Below are 19046 nucleotides of genomic sequence, written 5' to 3' on the forward strand. Positions count from 1 at the left end.
AAACTAGAGTCAGTATGCTAGCCACAAATCCATCTACTGCTGGCATCTTGTTGGAAGAGCTATGATTTCTGTCAGAAACTGAGTTTTTTAGGTTTTTTTTCTCCCAGGTATTATTCTGTTATTATTTTTTTAAAAATGGACCCTCCAGAGAAGTATCTCAGTTGGTTCTACATCAGCATGGGTAGGCTATGGCATAATCTCAGAATCTGTGGAGACACTAACAAATATAAAACCAGAGGCTCTAGTTCCTTTTACAATGTTCTGGCCACACTTAAAAAGAAAAGAAACACCCGTGTGCAGATAGACAAGTGGTCTGATGAGGGACTCACCATTTCCTATGAGAGGAGACACCGCAGGGGCTTTGGAGGGTAGAATGGGGTTCAATCGTGGAAACATTCCATTCACTTGTTTTAACCTTTCTAGTTTGATGTGCTCCATCCATTTGGTCCCTGCTGGGTTTCTCCTGGCTTGCAAAGCAAGGGCTGTGGTTGCCGTGGAAATGGTCGAGTCCATGACTGGGGTTTCATCAATGGCACTGAGGTCTGCTATACTACTTCCGTCGCTCAGAGGAAGCTCGAGCCCACTGTTGGAATAGTTGCTGATGGGGGACTGTTGGCTGCTGCATGAAGACTGACCACCAGGGCTTGGCTGAGATGTCTGCTGGGGCCAAGAACAAAGGAACAAAATGATATGAGGAAGGGTAAAGGAAAGGGGGCTGAAAATGACAGCTCATGCAAGTCAAGACCTTTGAGTTGTCAGCAGGCTGAACGAGAAGAAAAACTATATGCTGGTGGATGGAGGCAGGTGTTTTAGCCAAAATGATAATGGCCCACAGGCTGGTGTACATGGGGAGCAACAGATGACAGAGTATGCTAGATGTAGTGTGATCCTAGTATCAGCCACGGGACCCTGTTCCAAAGCCAGCTGTGCAGATATTTCCTCATTTTCAATCCCACCTCCAGGACTTTATTCTTTGGGTACATTAACTACTCTCCATCTCTGTTTCTTTATCTTTAGAATGGGAACAATTCGTAAGGCTTGTTATTGGAAACTAATGTAAAGCCCAAAGAGCAACCAACTATAAAAAAAAGACCTGGTAATGGGCACTAGCTTAAAAGGCTTTAGTAATCGTCATTCCAAGTGGCTTCAGTCTTGGGGTTCTTTGTGTTAGGCTATAACATACACAAAGGACATTCTCCATAGAACACGCTACCTCCTCATCAACAAGCACTGGTCTAGGCTATTCAAGGATGAGTCCCAAACTCTTGTGTCCTTTCCTGTTGTAGTACAATCTTGAGCAGGACATGTCAAAGCAGCTGCAGAGGTAAAGCATCAACTGCTTTGGTCCTGCACACTCGGAAGGGAAGAAAGGCTGCAATGCATAGGCATCCTGAGTCTGCAGAACGACTGTGTTTTCCTCCTAGTGGAACTGGGAAATGTTCTCCTGATCTCAAGCAAGTACACAGTGAAAGAAAACTCTGCAACTAATGGGAACTTAATGCAGCCAATTAGTTTATCAAGAAAAGCATCACCTCCTCCATACCAGGGCTCCTGGGATAGTAGGTGGAGAGCCTGACCATCTCACTGTCTGGAAGGACTATGTGAAGGGACCTAGAGTGCACAGGACAGTCCTCACACATGACCCACCCATCTCAAGCTGCAGGGGTGCAGACTGATGAAGTCACATCCCCTTTGTAATGACAAGTGATGTTCAGAGACGTTCAGTGACTGCCCAGAGTCATAATGTTTAGATTCCTAAGGAGGCTATTTTCTTGCCTCTACAACACCCTCCTCAAGGTTCCTATAAAAACTAGAGCCACTAACAGCAGGTGAAAGAGAAAGTTCCTCAGGAGAGATAACTGCACTTACTCAGGGGCTCCGCTAACCTCAGGTGGGATGAACAATGCTGTCAAGAAGGCTTTTGAAGAGCAAAGTCTCTCTGGGGAAACTGTTTGCTTTATTTACTCTCACAGGATATAAATCCAAGCAAATGAATACTTTCTTAGTAAGGACTGCATGATACAATAACTTCATCCTGGGCAACCAAGCAGAGCAAAGGAAGATACACAAATCTGATCATGAGTATGTAAATCCTTAATTATTTTCCTAGCAAAGTCGAGTTACGAGACCAACAGCTTCTTCCTGAGAAACTAGGTGTTCTGAGAGCGTTGGTTTGGTCGTCTTTCATTCTTCAACTGTCCAATCAGAACGTATGTACACATCCTTCCACAGAGCACGTGAGAAGGCATAGGAGCTTAGAATTAGAAAACTGCTTACATGTGCTTAGACAATTAAGTACAGGTTAAGTTGCTAACAACAAATTAATCTAGGTCTCCTCACAGTGGTCCATGTCTAGTTGACACTTGAATTTCTATTAGTCAGGACAGCAATGAAATATTTTTTGGAACATCTGCTTGGTTGTCCCAGGTGATTCATTATGAGAACCTAGGCAAATAAAACAATGAGTTTCATCATCTAACTTCACATTTTTCACATGCTGACATGTTCAAAACATATTGGTTCTACATTTGAAATACAGTTGAGTGATGTTCACTACAAAGATATCACAGAGCCATAAAAAAAATAAAAATGAAATGGGAAAGAAGTTTCATACTAGAATGAAAACAAGAAAAAGAACAGAGAAGGCAAAATTCCCTCACCTTATTACCCACTGTCCTTAGAAGTGAGAGCAAGACACTTAGGAGCATTAGACAGAAGAGGTGTTGCATTAATAAGAAAAAAGAGAAAGAATTTAATTCCTAGCATGATGACCAAATTAAAGACTTTTAAAAGAAAGAATATTAGAAATGTAACTTAATGTCCATTAATAAACGTCTATGGAGGTACCTAGCTGTATTTAAACGTGTGCGCGCACACACAGACACACACACACACACGCTGTGGAGATGTGGTTACATCATTAACCTCAGGAGCTTCTATGTCCTCACCTGTAAATATGGGCCTCATCCTTCATCTCTTTTAGTGCTATTTCTTATACTTAATTTATGCAACATTCACATACTAAGACATCTCATTTGTCATAAGCCAAATTGCTAGACATTTTATTTCTCCCAGTTCCTTTTTAAGCAGTGGGAGATGTCACGGGTTCAGGCACACATGCAGACAGTCTCCAGTTCCCCCAATCACTAGTCTGATACTGGAGCTGTTATTTCTAAAAGTCAGCCCCGTCACTGGCTAATCCTGTCCTTGCCCTCTTCCCCGTCTGCTTGCCCCTTCTGCTCTGACTCATGCCCTAGTCCCCTAGCTGGTACCTCTCCTCCTGCCCTCTGCCCTCAAGCTCTTCCCTTGTCTGAGTGCTGAATCCCATTCTCACAGCTGCTGTCCTCAGAGCACATTGGCAGTTCTCTGTCTCTTAAATACTCCTCCCAGAATTGTGCTTAAGCTCCATTACCAGGAGGGGTTGTATTTCTTTTTTAAATCTCTCTATTCCACTGCACTGTAAGCTCCTGAAGAATATGGCTTTACCTTGTTTATCTTGGGGTCACCAGGGCACAGATGACAGAAAAAAGTTTGTGGAAAGACTCAATGATAGTCTACAGAGTAGCTACAGAGAAGAGATGGACAGCCATGTCTCAGTCACAAGTGCTGCAGCCCTGGATCAATTTTAAGTCAGGCAGGAAACTTAGTAGCTCTTTCTAACAGAGTTATTATAGGCAGGTCAACTTCAAGCCAGCAATCCCAATCACTGGGTTCATGATCTTCAAATTAAGAGTGGTCACATACAGTGAAGAGGGGGCAGTCTTGTTCCCTGACATGCTGCCCACGACTCTTCTCAGTGAGCCTCATAGGCTCTGGGAGAATAGGAGAGTGAATGACGTACCATAGGCTTCTCAGCCTTGACTGTCTTCACCTGGAGGCATTCCTCCCGCTTTGAGGTAGTGTTGCCCAGCTCCTTCTGCTCCCCAAGGGCTCCCTGAGTTGGCCGGCCGGGGGACCTAGACTGTGAGTGGCTGCTGGAATCTCTCTGGGGTGGAGGCCGAGGGTGTGTGTCCCCACGTTGCTTCTTGGTGACATGAGCCTCAGGGCCATGTACCGTCTTCACATGTTTCCGGAGGGAGCTGGGGTCTGTGTAACGCTTAGTGCAGCCTGGGATTTTGCATACGTATGGTTTCTGTGAAATGTCACCAAAAGGAGACAATGGATGGTTATGCAAGTGATTATACTCCAGCCCCACCATCCCCTGCAGTCGCTCGTTCCAATTCTTTCAAAAACACTTTACAACATTCAAATACCTCTAGGATCTAATGACTTAGTAAGGCTACTTGATAGTGCTCAGTGCCCATAGAATCTATCTTAGTAATTACTTTAGAGAGCTCTGTCAGTGATAAGAATTTACACTGCCTTTCTGGTTGGAAGAGTTTATGCTGGGGGCGAGAGGAGTATGACACTCAATGCTGATGATGGTGATGATGGAAGGAGGCATCAAAGATGAGGAAACTAGGAAAAAGCTACACACCTTGCGGAAAGGTTCTGTGTATAGAAATTCCTTAGTTATCTTTGTTCTAGATTAAATATGACTCTCTGCTTTGCAAATGTGCTATTTATACATAGGCATAAAAATAATTTAAAAAGTGCCCAGAGCTATTCTTATGTTGTGAGTTAAGCTAACTCAGGCTCCTTTGGGTAGCATTATAACTGTGTGGGATTCAGTGCTCAAAATACCCAGAACCTCTCTGTTCTCCAAAGCCATAGCCTTGTTAGAGGCTGTCCCGGAATCTTTATCATACACTTCCGGGGCCAGCAAATGGTTCACTGAGAACCAGGACTCCAGGTCTGTGTTCTTCTCCCAAGTTCCCAGCCTATGCATTAGTTCATGCTAGTTTCATTTTCTTCCTTAGTCAGTGATCAAGCTTCCTGATACAGTTCTAAGTACATGGATGCTTATAACTAAATATTTGCTTAGATCACAGAACTGCTGCCCTTTGCTAATTACTAGCATCAGAATGGTGATTTGTTTACTTGACTTCCAAAAGAGCGTGAGTGCTGGTATGAGTTAAGTCAGCCCTCTACAGCCAAGCGTTGTACACCTACAGATTCAACAACAGCAGACTGAAAACTCTGAAACTCACATTCACAGTGACCACGAACAGTTAGTTTTTTCCTATTATTATTCCCTAAACAGTACACCAACCTTTTACATGATATTGGTGTTAGAAGTAATCTAGAGATAATTTAAAGTATATGAGAGGTCATATGTAAATACTACATCATTTATAGAAGAGAATTGAGCATTCTCGGAGTCTGGTATCTGGAGGGGTCTTGGGGGTGAGTCTCTTGCTGAATGCCTCTGTGTACCAGAAGATGAGCTAGTACATAAGCAATCATCATAAAAAGCATGATTAAAATAATGTATCTCTTATACTTAAAAAAAAATCCTGTCTTATAGAATATATGTCTGAAAGATGCTTTTTCACTAAAAGCCCAAGGACAGACTGAGTGCACCCTAAAATGCTGAAATTTCCTAATGTAGGAAAGTGAAGATTCTGAAAATTATCCTGAGAGACTTTCCTTTCGAATGAGAATTGATTCCCATTAACTACAAATTATGTCTACTCAGGACCTTTGTGATTTCCAGCATATATATGATGAAATGAGAGCATCAAATTCCATGCATTAGGGACAGAAGAATGGCTCTGACGATTAGTGTCATTACCTTGCAGTGTTTGTACATGGACCCCGTGCTTGCTCAGGGCACGGATGTGACAGGCTATTCCATCAGCAGAGTGCATGGGGCAGGTGTGTGGGTGTAGGGAGAGAACGAGCACAAGGAGGGGCTACATGACACATGGGAAGTTATTCTTCCTATAAATATATGCATATGATTATTATGATTAGCCTGGAAATGAGGGCACAGTTGATGTGTAAAAGGCACAGATTTTCATCAGAGCCAGGATTTTCAAGATCAGCAGCACACACTAGCACACCTGTAACCGTGTACCATTTCATATGAACACATATTCATTATTGATCAACAAAAATCTACAAGAATAGGGTTCAAGAAATTCATGCTTTAAGATAAAGCACATAAACCCAATTATGTAGCTTAGACTTCAAGTTTTGTTGTGATCAGTGGTAACAATAAAATACAACTGTGATAAATGTTGTCAAACTTACTGAGCTGTGGATTCATGTCTTGAATATATAGCATAATTGTTACCATTTGACTCTACACATTCAGCTATTACTGGAAAGAAGTTCATACATTTTTTTTTCCCAGCTACAGAATTCATCCATTTTTAAAAAGATGTCTTTCTATGTAACTCGGACTAGTCCTGACCCCATGAGTCTCCTGCCTCAGCCTCCTGGGTACTGGCACTGCAGGGCTGTGATACTGTTCCTAGTTAAGTTTTTTAAGAAACATTGAATGAGTCCTATTACACACAAGACTGCATGCACACTAAGATGCATAATGCAGGATTTAACTCAAGGACTATCAAATTCTTTAGGTAACCTGAGAATTTTGTATACAAAATCTTATTTTCTGGTAGGAAAAATAAGATCATGCAATTATTTACAGCACTGGGTGTGAATCATAAAGATGTGGAAAAAGGAGGGCTCATTTTCCAGTTGGGATGATCCTGGGAAGTGTGAAGTAGTAAGTTTCTATATCTGGGTTAGATTCCCAGCTCATAGGACCCATGAAGTGTCTGGCATCCATAGTAAGCTCTCTATAAATGGTGATTTGTTGTAAGAAGCATTTTAGTTGGGTTTTGAAAAAGGTTTAAATTCTGAGGAATAAAAATGAAGACAAGGAGATGTTAAAAAGAACTGTCCTTGACAAAGCTCTAACAGCAGGACCACTTCGACCATCTTAGCATGGTAATGTACAGCACAAGCTTCTGGAAGGTTCTATTTAGAGTTCTGGAAATGAGAGGTCAGGACTATAAGGGCAGCTTGGGCACTGACACAGTAGATACTCTTAAGAGGGAGAAAGGAAACCACGTGTCAAGGAAACATGCTCAGTGGCCATTCTGGGAGGAACATGCATGATGGTGCGTGGGGTGTCCTGTGGCCATTCTGGGAGGAACATGCATGATGGTGCGTGGGGTGTCCTGTCAGAGGCTACTCTACAGCCCAGGCACCTTCAAGGCACAGGATACACTCATGGACAGAGAAGTGTCATAATGGCTGTTCTGCATTGCAATTACTCTCTTCCTGATCTTCCCCACTGAAGTCTTTGTTACATCTAGCACAGCAAAAAGGCTGGCATATAACCAGCTATCTGTATTTGCATAGTGAAAAAGCAAATGTGTAAATAGGAGAGCAAATAAACTAAAGTGAGTAGCAGCAGTTATCTAGGGTGGGCTGATTACAAAACCCTGGATTTCCAGAATAAACTGAATTTTGGTGTGTTCGAAACTATCCAGCTTTTCATACTCAAAGCCAAAACCTTACATGCAGAATAGACAAAAATTATTTACACGTTTGTGACTAACCTGGGGAATAGCACATCATTAATTTTTAGTCACAAACATATAACATTATTGACTGGGATACCTTCCAGTGTCATGAGACATTTAACTCACATAATATTGCACTGCTTACCTCACAGGACAAAATAACTGTAACACCCCTAAAGCAAACAGACATGTATATATACTTTAAGTTCATAAAAGATAAAAAGCTTAGTAAGTAGCTTTTGCATGCATTACCTGTCTCAATATAGCCACTGCTCAAATTTTTCTACACTAGGAGAGGCTGGTCTAAGCTCTTATAGGAATGAATGCCTTCTTATACTAAAGTATATGAAATGTAGCTAAATTCCAACAGAAGTTGTTCAAACTCCATAAAATTGAAATTGAGATACAGTTAACACAGAAATATAACCTTAAAACTATACAATTCGGCGCCACTCAGTACATTTTTCATCTACAGCCATCAACACTATCTAATTCCAGAACGTTTTCATCACTCCAAAGTACCAGGAACACCCCTATTCCTGGGGTGCTGCTGCCAAACACTAATCTGCTGGATCTGTAGGATTTGTCCATTCTAGACTCTAAAATATGCAAAACAAGGGTAACAGATGATACCACAGCTACACTCCACAGAAAAAATACTTTTAAAAGAAAAAGTGGAATGTGACTTCTACCCTGATGTTTCCCAATAACAGGTGATTCAAAATGACTTGCACTTCCTCAGCACACCATGACATTTTCTAAAAGGCTGGTGTCTGTGGACCTGCAAGCGTGACTTTCAAGTGTGATCAGGTCTGAATATACTTTTTGAACAGTGTGGATGATTGTGTTATGGGAAGTTTTGCTATATTATTTAGGTCAAAACAAAGCTTGGTGAAGACATCTCTTCTGCCTTAGAGCCAGAGAGATGGACCCTGAACAAAAAGCTCCATTTGGTTTAGACCAGATGTTCTCTCTTCAGCTCTCTAGCTACAAGATTATAAGTGAGGCTAACCAGTATCTGTGGAGGTCATAATAGCAACCCTGAAGTCTTTCTCCTTCTCTAACCTATTTCACACCTTGCACAGCTGAACTACGCACTGTTAACTATCTCATTTCCATCTCAAATGAAGGGAGTCTTGTGAATCTTTGAGCTTTTCTTAGATTTATAGAGGTGCCAACTTCTAGAAATCTAGAAATCTTGGGCTGGACTTCCAAGGAGAAGCTAGAGATCTGCAGGCAGATGTGTCTCAAAACTTAGCAATTTTATTACAGAATCATTTTCATTCTTAAACTTACAAGTAATTTGGAGGATAGTCATCCAAACAACTGCAACTCAGCATGAATCATATGCTATGATGAAGCTCTGATCATTATATTATTATCCTGAATAACTGACTTAAATATTGAATGGGTTTCTAACACTATCTTCCAAGAACCTTGGGAAACCAGAACGTATGGAAATTGCCTTTAACCTGTTTGCTCCATAAAAGTAATTTCAGAATTAATGGATTTGACGGCACCACTTTCTCCAGGAAAGCAAATAAAAGCAGCTGCTTTTAGCAGTGTGGTGCTGCATGCCCATGTGCTGCTTCTGTGTTCATACAGGGTTCTCCTCTGCATGGATTCATGTTGATCTGGAGAGCAAGTGGACCAAATTCCAAGTTAAATGCTGCTACTGTCTGGCCAGTAGATGGCAGTTCTGAACAACATGAGACAAAGTTCAACAGGGATTTTAGAGAACTTCCTCTTCATCTGTATTACTCTCCAAACAGGGCCCAACCTGGTCCCAAACCTTCACCTGCAGGGCCAGACCCTGCTCACACTGGCAACAGTCCAGGGAAAAGGAAAGAGACCCTGCCTACTTTACCATGCTCATTCCCCAGGAGGCCTCTTTGTTTCTGCCCTGGGGCTTGGGATCCAGGCTTACCTCATTGGAATGCGTTCTGTTCTGGTGCTTGGCGCGGTCTGAGGCATTGGAGAAAGCCTTGTTGCAGCCCTCATGCTCACAGACGTATGGCTTCTCCCCAGTGTGAGACCTCAAGTGCGTTTTCAGGTTTTCTAGTCTCGAGTAGGCTTTTGTGCAACCTTCAAACTGAGGACAACAGGTAAATCTGGACCACTCCACACAATAGCAGCTGCAGCTTAAACTCTACCCTCTCTCCAAGTGGATAAAAACTTGACCTTTCAAGGGTCAGCAGCTTTGCAAAACCCTGGAACAAAAACTCCACTAAACTCTGCATTTACAGGGATTCAGATGTGGCTTGGGGGCAGTTGAAGATAAAGCTTTGTTAGTGCCTGTAAAAGTCCTGAAGGGTTCCCCCCCCTCTTATTTTTTTTAATAGACAGCTCAATGTGGACAATGAATTTCATTATCTGCTCATTGATCCCTTCCAATTCCCACTGATTTCAGATTCAGCACAAAGTTCATTAATATGGCTTTGTGTCCATACAAAGCCATGGAATTTGATCATGTTTGTAAAGGGTCTTTAAGATGTAAAGTACGAGGGCAGTTCTTGGGTGCCTCTTGGGAGAGAGTGCAGTTTCATGGTAGCCCCAGCCCAGGCAGGCAGCCCCAGTCTGCTCCCAAGATAAACACTCTACTCTGTCTTGGAGACTGAGCACAGAGTGAGGAAAGTACAGCCAGGGACAGCTGAGGATGCCTCACCCAAAGGGCCTGGAATCAGGAGTGGTATGATTTTCTTGGATTTAAGAATATTTACATATACATCATAACAAATAAGGGAGATAGAATCCTGGACTAAACAAGAAGCTCTTCTCCGTGTCATATACACTGTATACTCATAGCTTGACAGTCGTTTTCTAGTTTTCATTGCACCTGCATTGTGACTCCAACTGATCACAAAGGTCAGACCCCCACGGCTTTTGTCAGCACTCAGATGTCCAGATTTCAGAGCTTTTTTGTGAGTTGCTGGGGCTCAAACCTAGGGCCTTATGTATGGTAGTTAAGTGCCCTTCCTATGAGTTACATCCTCAACTCAGAATTTTTAATTTTATTTTTAATTACGGATGCTAAACTTAGAGCTGGCAGGATGGCTCAGTGGGGAAAGTATATGCTGTGAAAGTCTAACCAACAGAGTTTGAGCCCTGGAACCCCTATAAAGGTGCAAGGAGGAAAGTAACTCCACAAAATTGTCCTCCGATCTTCCCCATCAGGTACATACACACACACTAACAACAAATAAAATAAAAATTTAAAAAGTCAACCTCAACTCTTTAAGTGGGGAAACTGGTACCTCCCTTTGTTGTCTGAGATTTGTGGTGTGTTGAGTAGTGGGACTAAGGGCAGACACAGTGGCCAAGCGTTCATGCCCAGTCACCTTCTGCCCGCTTGGGACTCTGCAGAGGAGGCCTTTCTAAAGGTCAAAAACCAAGGCACTTTCCCCAGATAATGCTCCATCTCTCTTCTCACCACCACCCAACTACCCTCTCCTGAGCTGGAGTCCTTGGCATACACAACATAAAATGAGGAGAGACCCACAGGGAAGCAGCACATTGGCCATGGTGAGGGGACACTGAGCTCACCCAGGTGTGTACTCACAGTGCATTTATGGGGCTTCTCGCCCGTGTGTCTTCTCATATGCACTACTAGCATGTACTGGGCTTTGAAGGGTTTTTGCTCTCTTGAGCAATCAAGCCAACGGCACACAAACTCCTTCTTCTCTCCGTGAATATGGTCATTATTGATATGCTGGGGTTGAGGAAAAGAGAGAAATAAAATGAGAATGTATTAGGCATTCCTCAAAGCAACAAAAGGAAATGAGAAACACGCTCCAATTTTAAGTCCTGTAGATCACATGAATAACTTCACTGCATCACAGGATTTTTAAGATTCTTTTCATCTATACCTAAGACACATTTGCCCTTGCCAAGTGTGTAGCCCGTGTAAACGACACTACTGGGAGGAGGCCTGGAGCCTGCAATCTGAAGAGCACAGTCAAGTCTGAGTTCTGCACTACCTGTGTGAAGGTGAGCTGCTCTCATCCTCTCTGTTCTCCACCATTCTTAAACTTGGATGTACAGGTTCTCTAGCTCTCTTGTGTGTGTGTGTGTGTGGGGGTCCCTTCATGCATGTGCATGGAAACATATGTGCACCCAGGATTCCATAAAAAGGCCCAAGAAAATATAACCTTGGTTCAGATTTAGTGCAGTTTCTTCTTGAATAAGAATCACAGAGCTAGATGCTAATGAAAAGAAGGTGTGAGGGCCACCAAATGATGCAGTGTTCATAAAATTAAGGTTGTCAGGCATGGCGGTGCATGCCTGCAATGCCAGCTCTTCGGAGGCTGAGGTGGGAAAATTGCCAATTCAAAGTCAGAGTGGATCATAGTGAGATTCTTTCAAAAACCAACAAAAACCCTACATGATCAAATATCAAATAACCAAGTTCCTTTTCAGTAAGTTTAGTATACTACTTAAATGTCCAGTTCTGGACTACCTGGGAGATTTGTACCCTGTTTGTTTTTCTGTTTTGTTTTGTTTTTTCCCGACTAAGCCACATTTTATTTGCCTGACTTTATACTGGAAGCACTTTTTCAAATATACAGATTTATGTCACTTAAAATTCATCCAGTAATTAAAGCTCCCCTCAGTTCTGTGTTGTAGTAGTGAAACATTTGATTATGTACCCGTGAATGCTCCAGCTCCAAAATAATGCCTAATAGTACAATTCTGCCAGCAGAACAGGCTTTTCCTGATTACGCCACTAGGTGGCCAGCTGCTATAGGAAAAAATATTTGCATGAAAAAATAAGTTTTCTGTGTTATTTCTGGAGCTTAAAGCTGGGCAAGGGCAGAGAAAAGAAGCTGCTACTCTCCTCTCCTTGGGCAACAACCACAATGCTTGCTGGACAATGAACAGAAAACAGTGAGCAGCAAGCCACAGCACACACGGACACAGCCCTGTCCCATGGACACCGCAAATGGCAAGTAGCACAGCAGACGCACTCTTCTACAGGGCTTACTACCACCAGCCAGCTGGTCTAGGGATCAGCATTTCTTAATCATTACGATGGTAAGTGCAGTCCATAAACAGAACAGGCATGCAGACAGGATAAGCGCAACGTATGCCCCAAGTCAATCTTTGTGTCCCTGCACATTGCCCTGAACTATCTGAAATGTGACCTAAAGGACAAACTTTGTAAGAAAGTCACATACTCAAGTTTCTGTGAGAGGAAAAAAAAGATACATGAGCACACAGGAGCACCCCACACAGGAGCACCCCATAAAATTACTATTGTTTTAGCTTATCGTTCCCAGTTATTGAGAATAAATGAATTGGGTCCTTGTACGGGTTTTGTAGTCTCAGTCACAGCACCCTGGCCCTTGGCAGGTATATGACGTTATTGGTTGATCTGACTCATGCAGCAGAGGAAATGTTACCAGAAAGACATTAGAGCGTTCATTTGCTCATCTTAACACAACTTCGCCTCACCTGGTAGCCAAACGATAAGAACTTAATGCACGGCATTTCATTACTTTTAAAGTAAAATACTCTTCAGAATTCAAAAAGTTTTTCGAGATAGCAGATATGACCCCTCTTCCCAGGGGTGGGGGTGGGGGTAAGGCCTGTACTGATGGCGCCGATTCTCTGTTCTCGAGCCTTCAGGAGGATGTATGGAGTGCCTCCTGCATGGGCCTGGGGCTCAGGAGTAAAACAGACACAATTCTTGCTCTAAGGAAATTACAGTCTGCTGGAGGAAAACAGATAATGACTTAGATTACTGTGTAATTATAGCTGTGATAAATGGTGTGAAGGGAAATAAAGGGTTTCATAAATACACATAACAGGGGTCCTAGATTACTGTGGCACATCAGGACTCAGGGATCAGCTTCTCAAATGAAGTTGCACCGAAAGGAGGACTGAAAGCTGCATGAAGCCCTACTAGATATGCAGGTCAGCCTGAGAGTGGAGAGAAGTGGGGACTATTGCAGCCAGATGACACAGAATGACACATCTTGGTGCCTTTGAATATTAGGGTGATTCCTGCATGCGGTAAAAGGACCTGGCCAGGTGGATAGAGCAGGCTAGGGGCCCATTGCTACTGCCTGGCATGATGAGGAAGCATCAGCTTTCCCCTTGTCAGGTCTCTTGTAATGAGGACATGGGGGATACACCTGAGCAGAACCCAGCCCCTGCATCTTTGTCTCCAAAGAAGATGACCTGGAGGGATGGGGAGCTGCAGGAGCAATAGTGGGAGGTTCCAGGAGCAGTCAGTGAAGTAAGAACTCATCTTCCCTCCTCTGACACACGAGAGGAGCTAGACTCTACAGGGACAAGTAGGAAGTCTCCTGGGGCAACCCGGGTCCTGGCTCTTTCACATGAGGAGGAGGAAGGAAAATAGACTTGTGGCTTCTTTGAGCCACATCCCTTGCCAGGTACTGGGAGGGGAAGGCTTTGGACTGGGGGTGTCTAAACTGGACACTAGCTACTGAAAATGGCCAGGAAGCTGAAGAATACGCCTGTAGTGGTGCTGAAGGGTCTGCTTCCAAGCAGGAAGGAAGAACTGCCAACAAACTAGGCAGAACAGTCACATCAAATATTTTCATGTTTATACCTCATTAAGCTTCATCTCTATGGCTTGTGTGGGGATTTAATCAGAGGGGCATGCCAAACTGATCAGCAGGCAGAACCCCAGTGTTGTCTCTATGTGGGGAGAAGCAAGGAAGAATTTGTGTTGGACAGTTAAAGCAACTTTTCATTCAGCAAGGCTAGCTTAATGGGATTTTCCCTTTCTGTTCCTTTTAAGAGTAGCCCCAAGTCTCAATAAATGTTTCTGCAATTTATTGAAACTGCTCTTAAATTTAAACTTAGAAGCCATACGTCTTTTTTTTCTTTTCTCTTCTGTTCATTTGGTGCATCTGTAAGTTATTTTCAGTAAAGGAAAATCAATGATCTAGGAAGGCAGAGAACAAATGCTGCTCAGATGTAATCAGTTATTAGAAGGAAATAAAAAGATACTTTAAATGTGCTTAAAGCTTAAAAGGTTTCTAAGATCTAGGCATCAAGATAAATTAAAGTTCTAAGAAATACATAATATTCACATGCTCCTAAGTTCTAAATATTTACTTTCCTTAAAGACAAAATAAAACAGGGCTCAGCAGTTAAGAGCACTGGCTGTTCTTGCAGAGAACCTGAGTTTGATTCTTAGCACCCACATGGTGGCTGACAACCCTCTGAAACTCCAGTTCCAGGGGATCCGATGCCCTCTTCTGATCTCTGTAGGCACTGCACAACATGGGTGCACTTATATACTTGGCAGGCAATACACTCATACATATAACTATAAAAATCAAATTAAAAAATAAGAAATATTTAAAACAAAACAAAAAAAATGGTACTGGTCTCTGCAACTAAAGCTTACCACAGGGCTCAGAAGGGGACAGCCACTAGTGGCCTTAGTAGACATCATAGGCCAATTTTTTGTGGGCTGTGTACCTTGGACAGGATCATTTATTAATTTGGGTCTCGATTTTCTCACCAACAAACTAGATCGGGGATGAACAAACTTTTCCTACACAAAACCAGGCAGTAAATATTCAGGTTTTGTGGTTGAAACACCTCTGTCAACAGCTGCAGACCTTATGCAAGTTGAGTAAGTGAGCGGTTGACTTAGGGATGCAGAAAATTCTCACAGGTCAAGAAACATTTCTTAATATTTTCTTTTCAATTATTAAAACCATAAAAATGATTCTTAGCTGATGGCTCAGTTCAAGGGCTGCACAAAAACAAGCAGAGGAATGGACGTGGCCTGTGTCCACGCCATTTGCTTCCCAAACAAGACCTCAGTGGCTTCCTTCTTGCACTAACATTCATTAGGTTAGCTCTTAGCTGAAGAGGTATAATGAGAAGGGGGTAGATTTTAGAACAAAAGAAAGAAAAGAATCTAGTAAGGAATAGAAGCAAGGATCCTAGAAGAAAAACAGAGTCTAAGAAAGGGAGAGGGTTGGGCCACAAACCCTTCACTATACACATAATTTTCCCAGGTTTGGGTCAAAAGTGCACCCATTTCTCACCAAAATCCAAAGTCACTAAGAGTAACATACGAGGAAAAGCCTTGACATTGAACAGAGAGACTCCATGTGAAGCCGGCCTGAAACTTAATGGTCAGGAGTATATTTGTAGTTTCACTGAAAATTTGGCTTCGTAACAATGACCACGTTAATCAAATATATAAATAATTTAATTGAAGGGAAAATAATGCATGATTAAATTCTAAACTAATCCAACACTACGACATGCAATTTGCCAGAGGCCCAAAAGCCAGAAAGAGATAGATGGTACAAATTACAAGCTATGTTCGAGCCGCTCTAAACTCTCCCTGCTTGAATAAACAGAGCAGGGACCCTAATGAAGGCTAAGTGCAACTTTGGGGCTTCCTGACTGGGTTCCCGGTTGGAGCAGTGTCTGCCTCAGGAAACTAAAGGCTGATGAAAGAAACTAATACACCTGTAGTGATCAAACCAAGAGCTGGTATTTGCCAACTGTGATCATGCCTGTAGTAGAACGAGCCAAGGCCCTTACTCCCATCTTTCCAACTCACCCAGGGCTGTGGGAGCCCAGAGAAAAGTGGGAGAAATCACTGGCTGTCCTGCCCTTTGAGGAGGTGGAAGCCTCTTTATTTCAAGGGGTTCTCTTTCGGAAGCTTAGCCCTGATTGCCAACCAAGGAAGCTTGAAGAGGGGAAGAAAGAGCTGAAGGGAGAGTGAAGCTTTTCTTTCAGTAGCTGCAGAATGGACGCCCACAATGGACTTCACTGAGCTAATCAGGGTCCTTTCTTTGTGCTTCATTATTTCACTGAGTTCAGAGCAGGCCATTTTCCTAACCCTTCAGATGAAGCGCACACATGTGGTCCATCACACTTGGTGCTGCTCAGAGCTCTAAATAATGCTGCTATTCAGGCAGCTCACGGGGCTTGGAAGCACACTTCTGGTTCTGTTCTGCCCTCTCTCACTTGGCCAGATTCACTCAATTTCCACTCAGAAAGCACAGCTCTCTAGATGGGTATCCTCCACTCTCAGTGACTTCCTGACAGGAGAGGCTACAGCACTGTTCAGAGGTGTACTGAACATCCACTTGTCCCATCCAACTGCCTGAGGTGACTCACACAGATCAGTAGACAAATGCTGGCAGCCTCCAAAGCCTGTTCTCTCCACTCCACAGGCTCGTGATACCAAGAAGCAAATTCCTTCCACTGCTGTCATGAATATACCCCCTCCCCTTAAGCACACCTAAAATCAGTGAAGGAAGGAAAAGCAAAGCTTGAACCTTCAAAACAATTGCAATTGTCAGCCATTCAGTCTCTCTTACACATACTTTCTGCTCTTCTTGTTTCTCAAAACTACAGCATTTCCCCACCAGTTAAAAAGGCTTCCACAAGTGTGTTGCTAGGTTTTTCACAGCACGAAGTATATGTGAAAGCAGAAAATGTAATCCTTAAAATACTGCTTAAGTATACAAGATCTAGACCCACTAATATGCCACCATTAGTTACCACGAACACTATTTATTTATTATTTATTTATTTAGAGACAAGGTCTCACACTGTAACCCAGTATGGTATAGAACTCATTGCAGTCCTCCTGCCTCAGCCTCCCAGGAGCAGATGTGAGCCATCATGCCCAGCTCCACAATGCTATCTGAAAAATGATGGAATGAAACAGAAACATCTCCATCTCAGAATGGAAATATGTGTTACTTCTGAATCTTTTCCCATTGTTACCAGGTTACCTCATAGACAGGGCTGGGGTGGAGGTGAAGGAGTGCCCGCAACAGAGCCTAACCCTGTAACACTTCTTATGGCTTGGTGAAGAAGTGTGCCAAGACAGTTTCCTATTCTGGCATATGATTAGACAAAACAATATGCAATTTTGAGAAATCCAATTTCAGTTTGCTTGCTGAATTTCTAAGTCAATTATCTTTTTATTTAGAAGAACAAAGATATCTGGGAAAGGGAAGGAAAGGGGAAAAGTGATTTAGATGCTATTAAAACTTAATTCATACTAAAACTGGTCTGGAAGATTGAAATGCTCTACCTAAAAGAAAACTCCTTGGAAACGCCTCACACTGCACATCTGCAACAGACTTCTGTCTCTTCGTGATGAGCACTGCTTGATAAACAGTGTTTCTGAAAAGTTTCACAACTGTCATGGCATGGATTATGTTTGGGACACATTGTGATTGGATTCCTGAAAGCTTCTTGAGGCAGAAATAGAAAAACAGCACAAATCAGACTATCAGGGCTAAAATGGGCCTTATACCTCAATATGCACTTTCATTTCAGATAAAAAATAATTTAAATTGTTTTGGTTCTACCTGTCAATCTTTCAAACCGATTATTTAAAAACCTGTAGCAGTTTGCTGTGGTAGGGACCCTCCCAAAGACTTCACCAACTGACTGCTGCTGTTTTTAAGATGTTTAATAAAAATACTGACTCATCTTTAGCTTTCTGACATAAGATGATACAGGGAAACATCAAGGGCTTACAAACAGCACTTTGAAAAATAAAAATAATTTCTGATTTGTGAACATTTAAAATTTAGGGTGAGATTAGAAAGACACACACAAAAGAATTTCTTTTGACAGGTATCTGGCACAAATATAAAACAATTATTTTCTTGTACTGGTAAGAAAGGCAAAGTTCTAGGGCTGGAGAGTTGGCTCAGTGGTTAAGAATACTGGCTGCTCTAAACAGGGTCTGGGTTCTCTTCCCAGCACCACACTCACCCATAACTTCAGTTCCAGGGAACCTGACACCCTCTTCTGGTCTCTGCAGGCATTGTGTGCACATGGTACACATACACACATACAAGCAAAACACCCATACACATAAAAATAAAAATTCAAAAAGAAATGCAAAGTTCTTTAACAAGGCAAACGTTTCCTATTAATAAGGGGCTCTACAGGGCATGGTGGTGCATTCCTTTAATCCCAGCACTTGGGAGGCAGAGGCAGGCAGATCTATGTGAGGTCAAGGCTAACCTTGTCCCCCATAGGGATCCAGGCCAGCTGTGCTAACAGGGAGACCCTGACTCAAAAAAAAGTGGGGTTGGGGGGAAGCTCTGAGTTAAGAACAGAAGTTAACTGGATTAAAATTTCATCCCACTCCTTTCAAAGCAATGCCAAGGTTAGCTGGACATATGTTCCATAGCAGCAAAAATCCACAATCATTCACATGTAAAAATAGAAGTAGATAAAGAATAAGGTACTCCCAAGTTACAACATGAATGAACTCAGGAGATATGCTGAGTAAAGAAGCCTAATTCTATAACCTCGGGGGCAAATAAATATGCAGAAAGTAAGTAGATGGATGGTTGCCTGTGGCTGGGATGCATGGGGGAAACAGAGAGATAACTCATGGATAGGACAATGGAATGGTATGCTGAATTGCTGTACCCATTACTTTAAATGGGTGAATTATACAATTTATGAATTGTACCTCAATAAAGATGTTACCCCCTTACACACACAGACACACAGACAGAATGAAAAATATCTACTTGGTGATGGAATTTGAGGAGCTTGTGGGGAACAGGAAAGGTGATTAAAGAGCAGCTGGCATTTGACCTCCCCAGGACAGCACTCCTGCAGAGACTAGGGAGGGATCCG

The 19046-nt window shown here is 42.5% G+C and overlaps 1 protein-coding gene across 1 annotated transcript in view; it reads right to left on the reverse strand.

Annotated features, from left to right (window-relative positions):
• Positions 1-19046, reverse strand: part of Gli3 (GLI family zinc finger 3) — a 281899-nt gene that overhangs the window by 4581 nt on the left and 258272 nt on the right. Inside the window, exons 11-14 of the mRNA XM_029564979.1 lie at positions 10981-11130; positions 9349-9513; positions 3842-4132; positions 330-657 (exon numbers count right to left, since the gene is read on the reverse strand). Coding sequence (XP_029420839.1) covers positions 330-657; positions 3842-4132; positions 9349-9513; positions 10981-11130 — 934 coding nt within the window. The remainder of the gene's footprint in view (positions 1-329; positions 658-3841; positions 4133-9348; positions 9514-10980; positions 11131-19046) is intronic.

This window comes from Nannospalax galili, unplaced genomic scaffold (genome assembly GCF_000622305.1).
Source record: "Nannospalax galili isolate Female #2095 unplaced genomic scaffold, S.galili_v1.0 scaffold54, whole genome shotgun sequence".
Classification (NCBI taxonomy): domain Eukaryota; kingdom Metazoa; phylum Chordata; class Mammalia; order Rodentia; family Spalacidae; genus Nannospalax; species Nannospalax galili.